Genomic DNA, 17,101 nt, shown 5'->3' with positions numbered 1-17,101 from the left:
CTCCGATTTGCTCCGTGGAGTGAGAAATCACTTTCTCAATGAGAATAATTGAACACGGGCAGGGGGGTGCCAGCTCATTACCCACAAATCACAGGGAGCAGGGGCACCTTAGTTGAAGACAATAATGATTTCAGGGAATAAAACGGGAGCCGTCAGCGTGGAGTCAAACCAGCTTGGGCAGCACAGAACAAAGCAGGGATAGGAAGACGCACACTCTTGACATCGCTTCTTAAGGTGAATTCATTTTGTTCTTATCCTCCCGCATTTTCAGTTGAATCAATTTACTTTTCTCAGAGGGGGCGGGTGTAGGCGGCTTTGGAGGGAAGTACTGAGGGGTGTGTACGAGGAACAATGGTCAATATTCAGGCACAGTGTTTCTGTTGTGAAGTAAATTATACCCAAGCCCACGCTGGTTTGCAGCCAGGGCTGAAAAAAAAATGTCTCCCTGAAGTGGTCATTTTAAAGGTCCCATATTTATCCCATACTTTTCCTATGTTTAATTTGAAATGTTGATCCATAAGCAGATATATTTGTGATTTTAAGTACCAAAATCCATCTCAGTGTAGTTTTACATTCTCCTCTCTCAGGCTTCTCTCTGGAGCTCTGGCAACAACAGGCTGGTGAGCCAATGAGAAGAGAGTCTAAGAGACTCTCTTCTCAAGAGAGTCTAAGAGAGTCTAAGAGACTCTCTTCTCATTGGCTGACTGTTTTCTGAGTGATTGAATAAAAACATAGCAGATTTCAGGTAAACACTCAGAGAAACCAAATTCTGCAAGGTTGGATGGTGGGTCCTGGTGGGCGGGGCTTGGGGCAAGGTTGAAAGCTGTGACTGCTTTGTTGTGACATCACAAAGTTCCAGAAGTCCTGACGGCTCGTTTAAGGCTCAGTTTCTGAATAGAGGCTGTGTTCATTTCTCTGTGGACTGAGGCTTTGATGCTTTCACAGTATTAATATAGAACCTAGACCTGCTTTATAATCAAACAACGCATTGACGTCTACCTTTATACAATATTGGACCTTTAGGATGATCAACACTCAACTCGAAGGACAGGAGAGAAACAAAGATATTGAGCTAATGAAAATATATTCTGTGACAGCTACAGCTAAAAAAGTGAAGACTGGTGATTGACAGAGCCCATTTTCCCACAGTGAAGTCATTCACTCCTATTTATTTGATTTTTATTACTTTCTCACCCTCTCTTTCGCTCACTGCTGTTTTTTTTGTTTTTTTTAATATGCCACACAGTTCCACTTTCCACAGAGTGCCAAATGAGTTCACTCTGACACAATGAGCTCCATTGTCACAATAGGCTTTTCTCACTGTTTTATAGGTCCCATTAGGGGGCCAATGCTTTTAAGTTGCTGAAGGAATGTAATAAGGCCCTGACCGACAGTAAACATCCACATCTCGGGGGCCACAGAGAAACATGAGATGGGGCTGCTTCGCCACCTCGGCCGAGGAGACTCGTTTCATTTGCATTGGCCGGAGAACAAAAGCGGTCACAGTTGGATGCGAGTGGAGAGCAATGGGGTGGCTTAATTTCACACCCAAGGAGATGGAGGAATAGAAAGCTTCTAAAGGGAGAGAGAGAGAGAGGGAGAGGAGGAGAGAGATGGTGGAGCGCCAATCAGTCTATTTCTGTTCCCTCCATACAGAGGTAGCCATGGTAGCCAGTCTCAATGTGCCTCTCCGCTAAGAGGTATTATTTGAATTCATTCAGGTAATGCTGTGCTCTTGATTCTGAACCATTTATATCTACATTTAATGAAGTAAAGGCTACAAGAACTTGTAAAGAGACATATGTGGCAACATAATGGTTGTCAAGTTACAGAAAACTTTCATGGCAAACCCTGCGGCACCGGTACGTGTCCGTCAACTGTCAAGTGTTCTGGCAAATTGTCCTTGAACATTATCTGCCCCATCATTTATTGTACTTTGGAAAAGATATTCCTGTAAGTCAAGGTGAATAAAACTTCACCAAGTAAAGCGCTGATGTATGATGGGGAGTTCAGGCAGCCATCGGTGCAGTATGAAGATGAACTGACTAAGCCTTTGAATTTGCAGATAGAGCAGATAATCAGTCAAACAGAGTGTCACCTTTATTTTCCCAAAAAGTTCTGTTGGTATTGTCTCGCAAGGCGGCTGAAAATACAAAATAGTTTGAAATGCCTCCTGACAGGAAGCTCTGACACCACAGATTTCAGCATTGCACTCACTTGCTATGAGAGTAATGTGAGTTTTGTATCTTCTCTTATTAAAGAACCTGCTGTTTGTCATCTAAATCTGAAATCTTGGATGTTGGAGCTTCTCACCAAACACATTAATTCACCACCCTGGAAGACAAATTATATCGCGCTTGACTGCAGTAGCCTGCCATGAAAATGTACAGTAACTTTCATAAAGGTAACATGACGCTCCCAGTGATAGATTACCTATCTCCAGATAGTTTTAATCCTCATATTTCAGTGGAATGAATGGACACCACCTGTGTATGTATAAGAACAATGAAAATTTTGAAAAAAAAAACTATGGTATACTCTTACAGATAAAATATGCAAAATAACAGGTAATAACTGGTGTTTCAAGGCTGGATGCCCACATTGAATTTGGAACAGCCTAGATAGCGTTAATGGTGTCATTCTAGCGAGGAGCATCCACTGTAATGGGCAGAGCCTCTCCCTGCACAGCAGTTTTCCAATGGAATCTTCTCCTCTTTATGCTGCAGGTATACAGGCCATGGGAGCTGTTGCATAGAATAGCACCCCTGCTGAGCTCCATCTCAACATCCTCTGATATTCCCACATGCGCTCATGACTTCAAGCAGAACCACGCTGACAGCATTTTCATTTTAGAAAATGGTGGAGCAGAGAAACACGAGTTGGTTTGCATGTCGGGGGTTTTATGCATGTCTTGTGTGGTTGTGGACTGCAGCTGATGTTGTTATGTGGTTGGCTGAAATGTGAAGAGACACCTTGGTGTGTAAGTACGCCTGTGTGTGTGTGTGTGTGTCTCTGTGTGTCTGCACATGTACAATATTTATGTGTCGCAAATTGACTCTCCGCTTCGATCTGTCTTGTTTGTTGTGACACTGATGATTTCCCCGTGCTCTTATCTCATCAGTGATTGCAATCACTTGTTGTATTTATGTAGCTGCTAAATTAGCATCAACTCTAACTAGCGCACTCCTTTGATCAATCGATATCTTGATTAATCCCTCACTGCATTCACAGCCAACGACGCGTACAAAGAAAAATGGCTTTATTATATAAAAATTACAAGGCTGTGATGAGTCTCTCCCTCCCTCCTCTTTTCTCTCTTCTTCTCCACTAAAGCACACACCCCTGTCACCCCCCCCACACCCAGCCCCACCTTCCTAGGTCCGCTAGATTGCTGTGGCTCTGCTGAAGTCTTTTGGGACCTCTCCTCATTACCGGCCCTCCACAGGCCCCTCATCTCCACACGGCCCTCTTCATTTAGCCCCGGCTGAGAACAAGGACTCGGCCAAATGGCTTTCTGTCTCCCCCTTATCCAAGAATTTCAGCTTCCAATTAAAACGAAATAGAAAGGCCCCCCCCCCCACCGCCCCTCCCCACACCTCACCCCGCACTGCTCCCACGGCGCTACCGACGAACCTCCCACACTCCACCCTCCCCTCCACCTGCTCAAACAAAGCAGCAAACAAGCGCTGATCTGTGGAAGAGACCGCTCACCCCCCTGTAATAACTCGATGCAGTGTGTACCAAAGCTTTACTTTCCACTAAATTATTCATAGTTCAACATCATTCACCCTCATTCCCTTTTCATCATTTCTCCCTTCTTCATGTTCAGTGTATCTAGGGTTTAAGGTCACAGTGTGTTAAAACATCCTATAGAGGATGAATGAGTTTCTTGTGTGAATAGCTGCTCTCCACATTTTCTCTCCCGGTGCTGCCGTTATTACTCGCTGATACATTTGCATCACAGTAAACGTTGTATTAAATAGTTCACATGACAATTTGGCAGAGCAGGGAGTGTAGTTTATTGGCAGCCGCCGTGCTACTCAATAAGTCAGTGTGATTCTGATTCCGGCTTTTAATTGCAGGGGGCCTCCTAAAATTACTGGAAAAAAAAAAAAGAAAAGAAAATGTATTTAATTACAATACAGATCCGAACCATGGGTGCTCTCATTGAAATTCAAACAGCCGCTATTATTTCAACGGGGGTAACATTCGCTCACTGACCTTCACAGTTTGAAAGATGGATTAAACGTTCTGAGCAGTGGAAAGCAGACTGTCCTCCCACTTAATAAGCTCAAAATGATGATTAATCTGTGAAAAGCACCACAGAGCTCCTTTTAATGCACGGGTAAAGACCCGGGATTCAGCTGGGACCGTCCGCTCAGCGGGGCCGCGCACTCAGCCCCCAGGATTATCTGTTCAGAATCACGTCCCCACACCTAAGCCAGGTGTCTGGAATGTCATAATATCCCTTTTGAACTATAATTTTTTTTTTCATGCGCCAGAAACTCTTAATCTGCTTTAAACACCCTCCTTTGAAGTGCTATTCTAATGCAAAATGCTACACACATTCAGACTGTTTGAAAACACGTCTACTGTATTCAAACAACATTATTCACAGAGCTTGTAAGAGCAAGAAGTGCTCTGGACAAAAGCCGGTGACGATAACTCAATTCACAGTAATTCCTACCCGTTTGAACCTCCGGCTCTCTGCTACAGGAGCGGTCTGCTCCGGTTGCGGCTGTTATTGATGAGGTTTGGAAAAAGTCTTGGGCCTCTCCGTCCGCCTTGGGCCTTTGTTATTGACCTGGTGATTGATTTAAGCCCTCATAATTAGCAGGCCTAATTTAATTAAAGTGCAATTTAACGATGCAGTGGGCTAAGGCAAAGGCAGCTGTGTCATTGATAGATCAGTCCAGGCCTGATATGAAACAGGCGCTAGTAGATGATGTATTCCACACACAGCATGTCTCCCCCTGACAGAGACAGAGACGGGAGAAGAGACAAAGATTGTAGTCGAGAGACAAAGAGAGAGAATGAGAGAGACGGGCCTTTGTTTTTCCAAATGTCAGCTCACAAACAGCACTGTCCGTCTCTCACCCCCACCCCACCCCACCCCTGCACATCTCGCCGCTCCCCGTCCTGATGTGGATAAATGCAGCCTCACATCTCTGATTTAATTTGCTTAACAGCATCAGGAGTCTGACTGTCCCTGTAATTTGCTTCAAGTATATTCACGTCAGAGCCCAAACTGTCATGAGCCAGAAGCCACATCTCTCCAAAAACAAAACACAGAGAGACTTTGTTCATTAAAGGAAGGTGTTGGGATGAAGGAGATATATTAAATGTTGCCATTTGGGGATAAAATAAACACTGCATATCATTGGCAGGGAGATATCTAACTGAGAATAGAGATATATATTATTTATTACAAAAAAAGTTGAATCTTTTTTTTTATTATTTATTTCTTTGGTAAGACAAAAATGAAAAAATGCTAATGTTTTCTGTCTTAGCATCCACAAGAAATAATGTTTCCGTTCATGCACAATAAAGTGAATGAAAATGCTGCATTCATGAACCATGCTGCAGAAAAACAAACTCCCTCGATTGCATGAAATGACTTTTTCACAGTGAATAAATGTTTATCACTGATGTTTTGTACATGTGCATTGGCACATGTGTACCAACAATATAAAAGGAAACATGTTACAGTGTAGTAACATGTTCAACAGATCCTTGTTTCATAAAAAAAATTGGAAATGGTTTCAATTCAAAACAGGTTCTTGGTACCGAGCCCCGCTCCCTCCCCACTGTCTTCACCTGGCACAGCAACACATATTTGACTCCTTCTCCTCATTATCAAAAGGAATAGTACATCTAATCTGGAATGCGAGTGCTCTCCTTTGAGCAAGGCTGGAGCCTATGGGCGCAGGGTGTGAAATATGAAAGACAACACATGTCCTCATCAGAGGACGGGCGCTGCCTCGTCTTCTCTCTTTGGCAAACAAACACAGCACTGTAGTATCATGACCTCCCTCTACCCCCCCCCACCCCCCCATCTGTCACGCACAAGGCAAGAGATGGCAGTCACCAGGGTCACACTGCTTTGATTTTTGATTTTTGATTTTTGATTTTTTCCAGATCTACTGTTTCCAGTCCAACTGGGAGCTAATAGTTTGGCAAACAAATGCCACACTCACTGGAAGAAGGCCTGATACAGGAGGTAGTGCGCTGTGTGTTCTGTTTTCAAGTCCCTTCACATCAACACAATAAATCCTCATTGATGCGTATTGAAATGACCATTAGCTTACATCATCATGACCCTTAAGATCATAATAATATAGGGAAGATAAGACAGTATGCTGAAACCTTTTTTTTTTTGCCTCTCTGCTGACAACCATTAAGTGCCATTTAGAGGACTTGTGGTTAGGGTGAAGGAGGTCATTTTGACCCTCCATTATGTTTCCCTGTCCCTGACACAAATGTAAATACGTGTCCAATAATCAAGTGATCGTGACGTATCGGTTGTTTTAATGGCACTGGAGTCCGACAGGCTGCTGGGGAATGAAGGGGTTAAGGATGGTGGAGAGGGTGCGGCTGGGTCGTCGGGTGCAACAGTCATGTCCAATCTAATCAGAGAGGCCATTTTGGGGCCTAGTTTGACCCTAATGGCAGTTTCCTCTGAGGGGATGGATGGGGGGGGGGATAAAAGCCCTATTGTAACATGAAGAGTAATCCTTGTATGGTAAATTCTGACACATGTATGACCAGGTCATCCTGCACACTGGGCATGGCATCCATCAGCAGCTGGTGCAGACTGTGTCTGAAGACTGTGTCTAAAGCTTCTTTTAATGCCTCAGATAGAAAAGTATTTGTAATTGCTTTGTGAGGTCAAAGGAACTTTAATAGGACTATTAGGAGTTATTACCTGCAGCTTGTCTTTGTCTGTCAAGATGCTATGAAGTGCTGCTCAGTGTTGTCAGTTGTACAGTGTTGAGTCCAACTGTATTAACTGGAGGTAATGAGAGTAAAATTATGGCTCCTTAACCTTTTGTGAGGAAGAGGAAAAGCCTCCGCCTCTGCTGCTGCTTTTTTTTTTTCTTACTTACCCCTCTGCTCGCTGAAAGCTAATTTTTTTTCACATGTTGCCGTCGTTTGTTACCTTTGGCCCGTTTAATGTTTCCATAAGGGGCGTGCACCACCTCGCACAATTAATGTTTCATATTTTTAGCTGCCCAACTCAGGAGGGAGAGCGGTCTTGGTAAATATTTCAACAGCCATTTTCCTAAACGCACTAGGATAAATTGCTTGTTTCCTCTACTTTAACGTGCAGCGAACACACCACATTGTTCATTTCTATATCCTGTTCTGTGGCCTCCATTGTTCTGCCCGGCACAGGCGGCTCATTGTAGGAGAGCGTGTGACATCGTCTGACAGGGAGGCCTGTTCCACACATGATGCTGTCTCGCAGATGTGGACCCTCAGCCCTGAAGGAGGGGTGGTGGCCAGTAACACACCATTTGCTGTGACCTCTGAACCTGTCCTTGTTAAGCCCTTGACGCCAAAGATGGGCTCAGGAGGGAACTCCAACCACTCCCCACCGCCGTTTCCCCAAACAGCTACATGTTGTACTTGCCCATGGCTAATGGCATGACACACACACACACACACACACACACACACACTCACGTGCTTACAGTAGGTGTCCTAAAGGACAGTGGTTGATGGAGGATGACAGCTCCTCAACACACACCCTTTGCCCCAACCTTCAAGCAGTGGGTTTCTATGTGTGTGTGTGTGTGTGTGTGTGTGTGTGTGTGTGTAGCATTTTCCCTCCTGAGCTGACAGCTGCTACCTCCCTCCCTCCTGCTCTCCTTCTTCTTCTTCTCTCTCTCCGCTCCCTGTTCTAGCCTGTCTGTCCATTTGAAGGTAACAAGACTCTGCACTTTGCAGCCATCCCTCTCTCCCATCCCTTTCTCTTCCTCTCTCACTTATATGATTCTCAATAATCTAATGCTACAGCTGTCCGATGGCCAAGTCCCTAACCCTTGCTTTTGCTTCCCTTCATTGTCAAAGAGGCTGTTAGATTTTTGGCCACAGATCAGGGGCTCCCAGCCCTCCCTCTGACATGGGAGGAGGGCGGGAAGGGAGTGGAGAGAGAAAGTGAGAGAGAGCAAGCTAGGAATGAGTGCCATGGAGAGCTGAAAAGCCTTGTTGCTTCACCACTCCACTGGTTACCAAGGGATCAACAGGGTGCTAAAAGCACTCAGGGGAGGAAGAAATGGAGGGTTTTTAGAGAAGGGGGAAAGGCGAGATTCAAAGAGAAAAGACAGGGAGAGTGAAGGAGCACAGAGAGATGGATGTATATTTAGCCTGTGTTTCTCCTCTGCTGTCACTCACTGCTCAGCTTTGCCACAGACAATAAGGGGGTTGGCAGTGAATATAAAGGGCGATGACTTCTTCTCCCACCCCTGGCCACAAGGAGACAATGACCCCTGCAATACTGACTCGACACTCAGTCTGTTGTGAAGTCAACAGCTATCCTGAAGGACTTCACCGCTTGCAACATCAGTCTTAACAAGTCAGTGTTAGCAAGTCAGCGCTCGGGTTTGCGGTGGAAATTGAAGCATTCAGATATGAGAATGAAAACATTCCCGTTAGCTGCAGGAAATGTGATTTTAATATTGAGAAACACTTGCACTAACAACACCAGTGGTGTAAGATGGGTTTTATTTGTTTTAGTGAGACAATATGACAATATGTTTCAGTTTAGAGGTACAACATATTAGCACATTTTTCATGAAAACATTACATATCCTGCCAGAACACAGTGAAATGATTCCGCTTCAATACCCAAAGTAGTTCGACTGCTCCACAGATGTCCTTGGAAGGAAAGTCAATATCTGAGCGGGGTGTGTGTAAGGCAGATCACTGCACTTCTAGTCAAGGAGAAAACACTTTTTGTTTTTCTTTCACTCTGTTTGCAGATTTTGTTTTTTTTTTCTGCTTGTTTTAGCAGAGCAAGATTTTAACCATGAGGCTGATTTAAAGACGGTGCTCTGCAATTCTCCGAGCCCTTCTTCATCTTCCCTCTCCCGTTCCTCTTGTTCACAGCTCATTCTGCTCTCCGCTCTCCTCCTCCGTTGCCAGCTCGCTCTGATTTGCTCACTCTCTTTTCTTTAGTGACATTTTCACAGTTCCTCCTCGTTTTTTCACACCTGAATAGAAATATCACAGACATCTCACCTTGTTCTGGTGCCGCTCTGATATCTACTTTTGCCATTCTATGGTAATATTACCTGTCAAATTCACATTCTGAACCTGCTTGCACTTTGCTTTTGGCCCGTTGCAGATGATTGATCCCTTCACCTCAGCACTCTGATGGTAATAATCACAGATAGAGTGGCTTCTCCTTTGTCTGTACTTGTTCTTCATTCCATCACATCACATCCCTCTAGTTTTCCTTCCATTTAATCAGGACGATGCTTAAAGAGGAAGAGAGATGCAGTCACTTGCCGCCTACAGGAGCAAACTAACAGAGAGGAGACTGTTGCTGGGAGCTACTGTTACTGAAGTTAATTACATGTCACTTTCAGTGATGATACACTGTGAATCAGCTTGCCTCTCTGATCACTCTGTTGTCTAATGAGCCACAGATGTCAAGCACCATCGCCTCCCTCATTTGGTCACCGAGTATGAAAATGCTCTCTTTTTTTTTATTTACAGTGAACATATTCCTTTGGCATTCAGACCTCACTTTCTGCCAATCCTCTGTTATAGCATATACTTATGTGGTCTTATTTATTTTTGCTTTACCTGTCTCCTCCACCACTCGCCCTCTCGTCTTTATTTATGGATTCCCACAGGTGGTCCTGTCCTTTGTGCAGAGGATAGTATTTTTGTATTAAAAAGGATCCCGCCAACCCTCCTGAGGGGTTTTCATAAAAAGCTTTGTGAATAACATGCCCCACGAGGCGCCCAGGACCTCAGCTGACACGTAATTAAAGGTGGGGGGGGGGGTACTGGTCTGGACTGACTCATTTTCATACGGGACAGTTCGAGAGGGGGGGGGGAGGACAGGTAGGGTGAGTGGAGGTCTCCAAAGGCAGATTGCTGATGAAATTTTCATGCCCCCTTCGCACCTTATCCACCTGACTAATAAATAAATCGGGGACAGAGCCTGCCTCTGCGCCACTCCTGCACGTCGCCACAGATATCCTGGCCTCTGAAAAAGGGTTGAATTCATTTCAGTGAAGCAACCAGAAAGGCACAAGACCTATTTGGATGTGCTTGACATTTAAGTAAAAGAGAGAGAAAGAGGAAGGTGATGGGGTGAGGGCGGGCAAATAGCGGTGGCTAACAAAGCGTTTCAGCAGACCCTCCCAAGGAGGCGATGGGCTGTCTGGATGCTGACAAGCTCACCAATACACACACACACGCAGAAACACACACGCACACACACACACACACACACACACACACACACACACACACACACACACACAGCTACTAACTGGAGTGGAAGCCGAAGCTGAAATTTTCTTTCTCCTTTTTCAAAATGGAGGAACTGGGATGTTCAGCATGCTTGTCACTTGTTGATGAACCTCCCGCTCTCTTTCTCTAACTCGCCCTCAACAGACGATGATGATTAGTTGAAAATGAACCCTGTGTTATTTTCTACATACAGCATGTCATCACTGCGTGGAAGGGCCCTGCTCGGTCTGTACCGTCCCCATAAACAGAGCTCAGATAAAGATTTTGTCCCCCATTAAGGGGAGCATGAAGCCGCTGTCTCGTCCCAGAGCCTAGTTAAGTCCTCAGACGTCTGGCTTGCCTGTAAAAGCCACCGCCTCTCAGGCCCGCTGCCTAATGGCCCTGAAGGAAGATGAGTAAATGAAATGAAGAGAGTGAGAGAAACAGATGACAGCAAGCACGACCACTTCCCTTCACTCGAGACCTCATCGCATCTCTGCAAGTACCCAGCAGCGGTGCCACGCCCTGGGCCAGACCTGATTGATTGAGCTTGAGCAATTGATCAGGGCCACTGTGTCACTAACAGTTACTGAGGTTTTTTGGGCTGGGGAGGGATGCTCCTGCTGCAGCATCAGGACCCCAGTCTGTCCTCTACTGAAAGTCTCCTTTGATTTAGAACAGAGGTAATTGTATTAAAAGCCAGGGGAGAGATATAGGCAGGAGAGGAGGGGGTGCAGGATGCAAGCACAGCCAAACAGAAACAAGGACAGAGGGTGTGAGCTTTTTTATAGACCTCAAACTGTTTTTTTAATGATTTATTTTCTTTTTTCTTTCTTTCTTTTTAGGAGGAGCAGGAAGAAGAGCAAAGGAAACGAGAAAGGAGGATTGAGCGGATAGAGCCAGTAGGAAGGGCCGACTCCTCATTGGAGCATTCACCGGTGTTAAGTCTAGAGTGAGTGGCCACCCAACAAACCCCCCCCCCCCGACCACTTATATACCACACAGTATATCTGAAAACGTTGGTTTACCCAAATTCCAAAAAAAACCAAACTTGCTCACCTACCCCCTCCTGGTAAACAGGAGTATCAGTGTTATTCATCCAAACCTCATCCAACCACAGCAATAGAATTGTGTTTGCAGTCCTCACTGCTCTGAACAATTAGATTTAAAAATCATTGCTGTGTTTTTCTGGAAACAAATGAAGCTAGAACTGTCTGTAAGGCTGTATATGACCAGAGGTAAGGGAGGGAAATAACATTTTTGTAATATATTCCAAAAAATACCAGAGATGGGGATATACTGTATGTGAGAATACCAGCATTAAATTACCTCTACATAATCATATCATATATCTTCATCGTATGACAATGGCAACACAAACCTCACATCCACACCGAGGCCTTCCTCCATCAAAATCACCACACACATCTACATATACGGTTACTTGTGTTCCTTTGTCTTCACGTCTTTATCTCCACAAATTAACCTCCTCCCCCTCCTCCTCCCTCCTTAACACATTTTCAATTAATTTGTTCTCTTTTAGCACAACAGTCTGATCTTAATCACTTAATTGGAGTCTCCATTTGGGTCCCTAATCGACCCTGAGGTCCACCAGCCTGACTTTGAAATGGATGACTTTGTATAGGCAACACAATGCAGCTCCACCAATAAAGCTGCACCCCCCCCCCCCCAATCCCATAACACCTTGTCATGTTTTGACCGTGTTGTCTTTTATATCCTGCTTTTCTGCATTTTCTTGTCATTCTTGTTATTTTTTATTCATGCATGTCGTCTCCCCCTGCCCCCCCCCCCCCCCCCCCCCCCCTTCTTTTCGGCCACATCCATCATCGTCCCGCAGAGGCATGCTCAAGCCGGTCGAGGTGTCCAATGAAGGAGGGCCCCTGGGGATCCACGTAGTGCCTTTCAGTTCGCAGGATGTCAGGTAAAAGAAAGGAGAGAAATCTGGGAATCAATGCAGCTTAGTGTACAACAATAGCTGCTTAGTTTCACCATCCAATATGTCTCCTGCAGCCTTTGTGTCGAAGCCCAGTGGATGTTGCTCTCTTTTTGCTTTTACGCACCATTTTACTCATTTTTTTTCTCACTTTCTCTAACTCTTTATTTTTTGTTCTTTTCTTATTCATCTTTTTCTACATGTTACTCTAGGCTGTCTTTTTCATTGACTCCAATTCTTCTGGCTATCTTTTTTTATTTCTTTGAGCCTCACTGCTGAAACTACACACCAACACCCATCACTGCTCACATCCCACAGCTCAGAAGCCCCCAGTGGGAAGGAGAACAGATGAAAGTAGTTTTGCTCTTGACTGCACAGTTTTTCCAAGTCTTCTTATGCTTTTCTTTTATTCTAACCTATGTCACAGTGGTGTCCCCTCTGCCTTCAAGGTGATTCACACTGCTTCCTTTTGCCTTTTTTGAGCCAATGTCGTTGACGGGGGGACAAGAGGTGTAACACTCCCCAGTTTATGGTTTATTTCTAGAAAAAAAAAAGGAAAGAGAAAGTGGCCAGATGTAATCAAACTAAAAGCCTGTGTATAACACAGATCCCTGCTGCACGCCAAGGGACTGGCACGCCACCAAGGTGAATGTGACTACTCAGTGCTGGAGGAGGGAGGCAGGGGACTGAGGTGAAAAGACGGGGCGAGGAGATGAAATGGGATGACGATGGCTGTCATTGAAGACTGCTGCATGTCATTTCTTTGGGACACTAATCCCATTGCTGTTTATAAGCAAGTGTCAGGAAACTATATTTAGCTCTGACCTCGTGTGATTGACTCCCTCTCAGAAGCTGTGACACTTTGAGTTATCCTGAGTCAGAGCAGGAAAATAATGATTAATGGTGAGTGGCAGCAAAGTAAATGGAGCGTTCATAAAACTTCAGTGAGCAATATTGCTTAAGTAAAGTTCAAATCCAACAATTTATTAGACACACTATTGTCCTTAAGCTACTCTGTGTGCCCACAAACTCGGACTGCATCTTGTAAGATATAGCAGTGATGCTGCACGGCCAGTAAATTTCTTCTCCATCAGCTAAGGACGCCACTAATAGCTATCAGAGCCTTCAATTAACTTCAGACATGATAAGACTTAGCGTCTGGTCAGTAGGATGATGCTAATGGCCTGGCCCGGCTCTTTCCTGTGCACTAGGACAAGAAGCATTAGGCTCAGCGGGCTGTCATTAGTGTCTAGACCAGGGACGCAGGGGTCAGACAGCCAGCAAAACCAGACAGCAAACGAGGAGCTGCAGGCGCTCCAGCATCGGCTGCCTGCATTCTGCTTCGCTGCTCTGACATCAAGTTAGATCCAAGCAGGAGGGGAAGACATCTGCAGGAGAGAGCTTAGAGACTCTGTCACTCCAGCAGACAGTATCTCTCTGTCTCTCTCTTCCACACACACACGCTCACACAGACACACACCCGAAACGCACAGATCCTTATCTGAAAATGAACTTACACCCGTGCAACTGTGAGCAGTACGGTGTGACTCCGAGAGGTGTATTCCAACACTGTCTCCTGCTGTCTTCCTCTTTTTATTGCACACATGCAAATAGTTACTGAGCAGTGCTGATCTACCTTGGGTGCTGTGCTGTGTGCGCACATAAATAAACTGCACACGCACACACTCACACACAAATGCACACACAGCCTCGCAGATACATTCTCTGCTTAATGAACTTCTCATTCCATGACCAGTTTTAATTGTAAACAAACTGCGGACATAATTGCTGTGCACAAATGGATCCTGATTGGATTATTATTTGATTAAAGGCAGTAGAAGAGAGCAGGTGGCCTCCCTTCAAATCCTCTCTCAGCACTGCTGCCCAGCCACAAGATGGAGTAAAGCCATCGGACAATGCCGTTCCTCGTGTTGTATAGAGAGTAGGACCCTGCCGAGCCTCATACAGTGTTTTTCTCCACAGTCTGCAGAGAATCTTCTAACTACAAACTCCTTGTGCTTATATCTGACGCCTAATGAACTCACTGACTTGCAGCCTATGAGAATGCCATTAAGATTATGCTTCAGCTCTCCTGCTTTCCCCAAAGTAACTGATAAGTATCTACAAAAAAAAAAAACCCATCAGTGAGACGGGAAGGAATTGAGAGGGTGGCAGTGCATTACAGTCATCACAATAATGGTGCTTTTATGAAATCATCATCTTCTTCAAATCCCTAAAAGATGCCGTTTTATCCCCAATCCTCCCAACTGCTGCTTTGAATACTGATTAGGGATCAACCAAAACTCCTTTATCTCCTGTCTCTGGTCTGCTACCAGATCAGAAGTCATTAGAGTGTGTCCATGCTGTATCTGTGCGCGCGATACTTTGTTTTCGAGCTGCCAACACTTATGGAGATAAAGCACAATCATGTCCACTTCCACCCCACCCGCAATTACTCTCCGTTCAACACACTTAAGCTGACCTGGCAGCGCCGTCTCAGACACTGAGAAGGAGGGGAAAGGCCTTTTGTGAGCTTTAATTTCAACTTAACGCTGAACCATTCACCCCCATGGAGCAGCTGAGATGAGTCTGCGGCGTGAGCGTGGATGTCCACATTATGCAGCCAATTAGAGCAATGTTCTGAGAGTGGCCCTGTTTGGCTCAAATGCTAAAGAGCTCTGCAAAATCTGCCCCTTGATGTCTGCGGCAAACAGGGTCACAGTTTTTAAATGTGCTGTTGTTTACGTGTCCAGCGACATGACACATAAACAACAGCACTTACTCTGCCGCTGGGAGGAAATAACAGGAAATCACCAAAAGCTCGCAGCACATGTCCTTGCCGCAGATAAACTGTTGATTGCAGTGTGAATTGCTGTATCTTTGGTTGGCTTCTTAATGGTTTTGGCTGTGATATATTTCATCATTTATTTTTCATTTCCCAAAAGTAAGCCTCCATACTTTTTTTTTTTTCGTCAGTTTATGCAAGGACACCAAACGTTTGCGCTCAGCCAGTTCACCTGCTTCCTCAGGCATCTGGCACCTGAGAGACGGATGGAGTTTGTAGTTCTGCTGTGCGAGCGCACATCAGATATCTTTGCATGTGTTTATCCTCAGGGCCTAACTATAGTCCCACAGAGCTCACTGATGTATTTATTTAGAGGAGGGGGAGAGGGGTGGCGTATCTGAAGGTAAAGGTTGCCTTTTTTTTTTTTTTGAAGGCGATTGCTGCGATGGCACTGCTGTGGAAACAGCTCGGGTATCTATTACAGCACTGCGGTGTTTCCTCAGACGCCGTGAGATGATCTCTTATAGCTGCTGTTCTGGATTACCTCAGGCAAGCCGGCCCGTCATTTCCTCAGACCGGCCCACAGACAGGCAGTCAGAGCGGAGGACAGAGGGACGGACAGAGGCTTAAAATTGCGTTAGTAACGCATTGCTTCTCCAGGCCGCAGGAGAATCCAGGTCTTTATCCAAGCTTAAAGTTAACTTTTGTTGACAGTAGAGCACGAAAGTAATAGGGATAAACTCACTTTGGAAACTTACTTACTTTCCCCAAAAAACTTTTCATGTGTCACAGCAGCTCTTTGTTGCTGGTTGATTCATATACTGTATATATAGATGGATAGGCAGGATACTGGGAGGAGAAAAGATGTAACCAAGTAATGATAGTGAACCACACCTATATCCTATGTCAGAATGGGCACCATGAAATCCAAATAGTGACAGTGATTCAGATGAGGAATTTATCTTATTACAAAAATGCAAACAATTTGAATGGTTCAAATTAAATACTTGAGCTATGATATTTTTTTACTTATCATTAATTGATACATATTTTTGCTTTATTATGTAGGCGCAAAATTTTTTTTAAACTTAGTTATTATGTGAATTCCCAAATATCACGTGTTGGCTGTTGGATGTCACATGAGAGCCAACTGAGAATTTAACAACAAAGGTGCATTGCATTGAAAAAGGCATGATCAACACCTCAACGTACGATTGACCGAGCCCACCTTGTCATTGAGTCAGCAGCTGTCGTTCTTTTGTTTGCCTGACAGTATACAAAGCAAGTGTGGGTGGAAGTGTTTGGAGAACAACCATGTTGGTGTCTTCTCTCCGTTCTGTGTGAATTAAAGAGATTCTATTTTCTATCTCACCGCATCTTTAATTCTTCTGAGACTCTCAACATTCAAGGAGAATTTCTTTCACAAGTAACAAGTGATACGTACTGCAGCAACCGATGTCAGTTTTGGATATTTAAAACATTTAGTTCATATTTTGGATAATGCTCATCATTAATTCTCACGTTTTCCCTCCTCCAAACCCTCTGTTCTACACCTCTGTACGCTGTCTCTACCTCTCTTATGCAGGGGACGAGGCTTGCAACTGCCCGCCCGCTGTTCAGCGTATCGATATGTGACTGCATATGGTGTGACTGATACGGTACGTTTTCTATCTGTAACCTGTTGTGTGATGATTTGCAGGACTCAGGGTTTGCTCGTGAAACGTCTGGAGCAGGGAGGCAAAGCTGAACAGGAGCGTCTCTTCCAGGAGAATGACTGCATAATCAAGATCAATCAGGGAGACATCCGCAACCTGCGCTTCGAACAGTAAGCTCGAAAAAGTCGGCCTTATACTGATGATTGTAAATTTTCTGCTTCCAGTAGCTTTTCAAAT

At 44.8% G+C, this 17,101-nt stretch overlaps 1 protein-coding gene across 1 annotated transcript in view; it reads left to right on the top strand.

The window, feature by feature from the left end:
• Nucleotides 1-17,101, top strand: part of LOC111228205 (partitioning defective 3 homolog) — a 368,887-nt gene that overhangs the window by 180,088 nt on the left and 171,698 nt on the right. Inside the window, exons 6-8 of the mRNA XM_022754021.1 lie at nucleotides 11,329-11,422; nucleotides 12,329-12,412; nucleotides 16,909-17,034. Coding sequence (XP_022609742.1) covers nucleotides 11,329-11,422; nucleotides 12,329-12,412; nucleotides 16,909-17,034 — 304 coding nt within the window. The remainder of the gene's footprint in view (nucleotides 1-11,328; nucleotides 11,423-12,328; nucleotides 12,413-16,908; nucleotides 17,035-17,101) is intronic.

This window comes from Seriola dumerili, unplaced genomic scaffold (genome assembly GCF_002260705.1).
Source record: "Seriola dumerili isolate Sdu_G_001 unplaced genomic scaffold, Sdu_1.0 BDQW01000216.1, whole genome shotgun sequence".
Taxonomy (NCBI): domain Eukaryota; kingdom Metazoa; phylum Chordata; class Actinopteri; order Carangiformes; family Carangidae; genus Seriola; species Seriola dumerili.
Note: the sequence above shows the minus strand (reverse complement) of the source record. Positions and strands in the feature narration are given on the sequence as shown.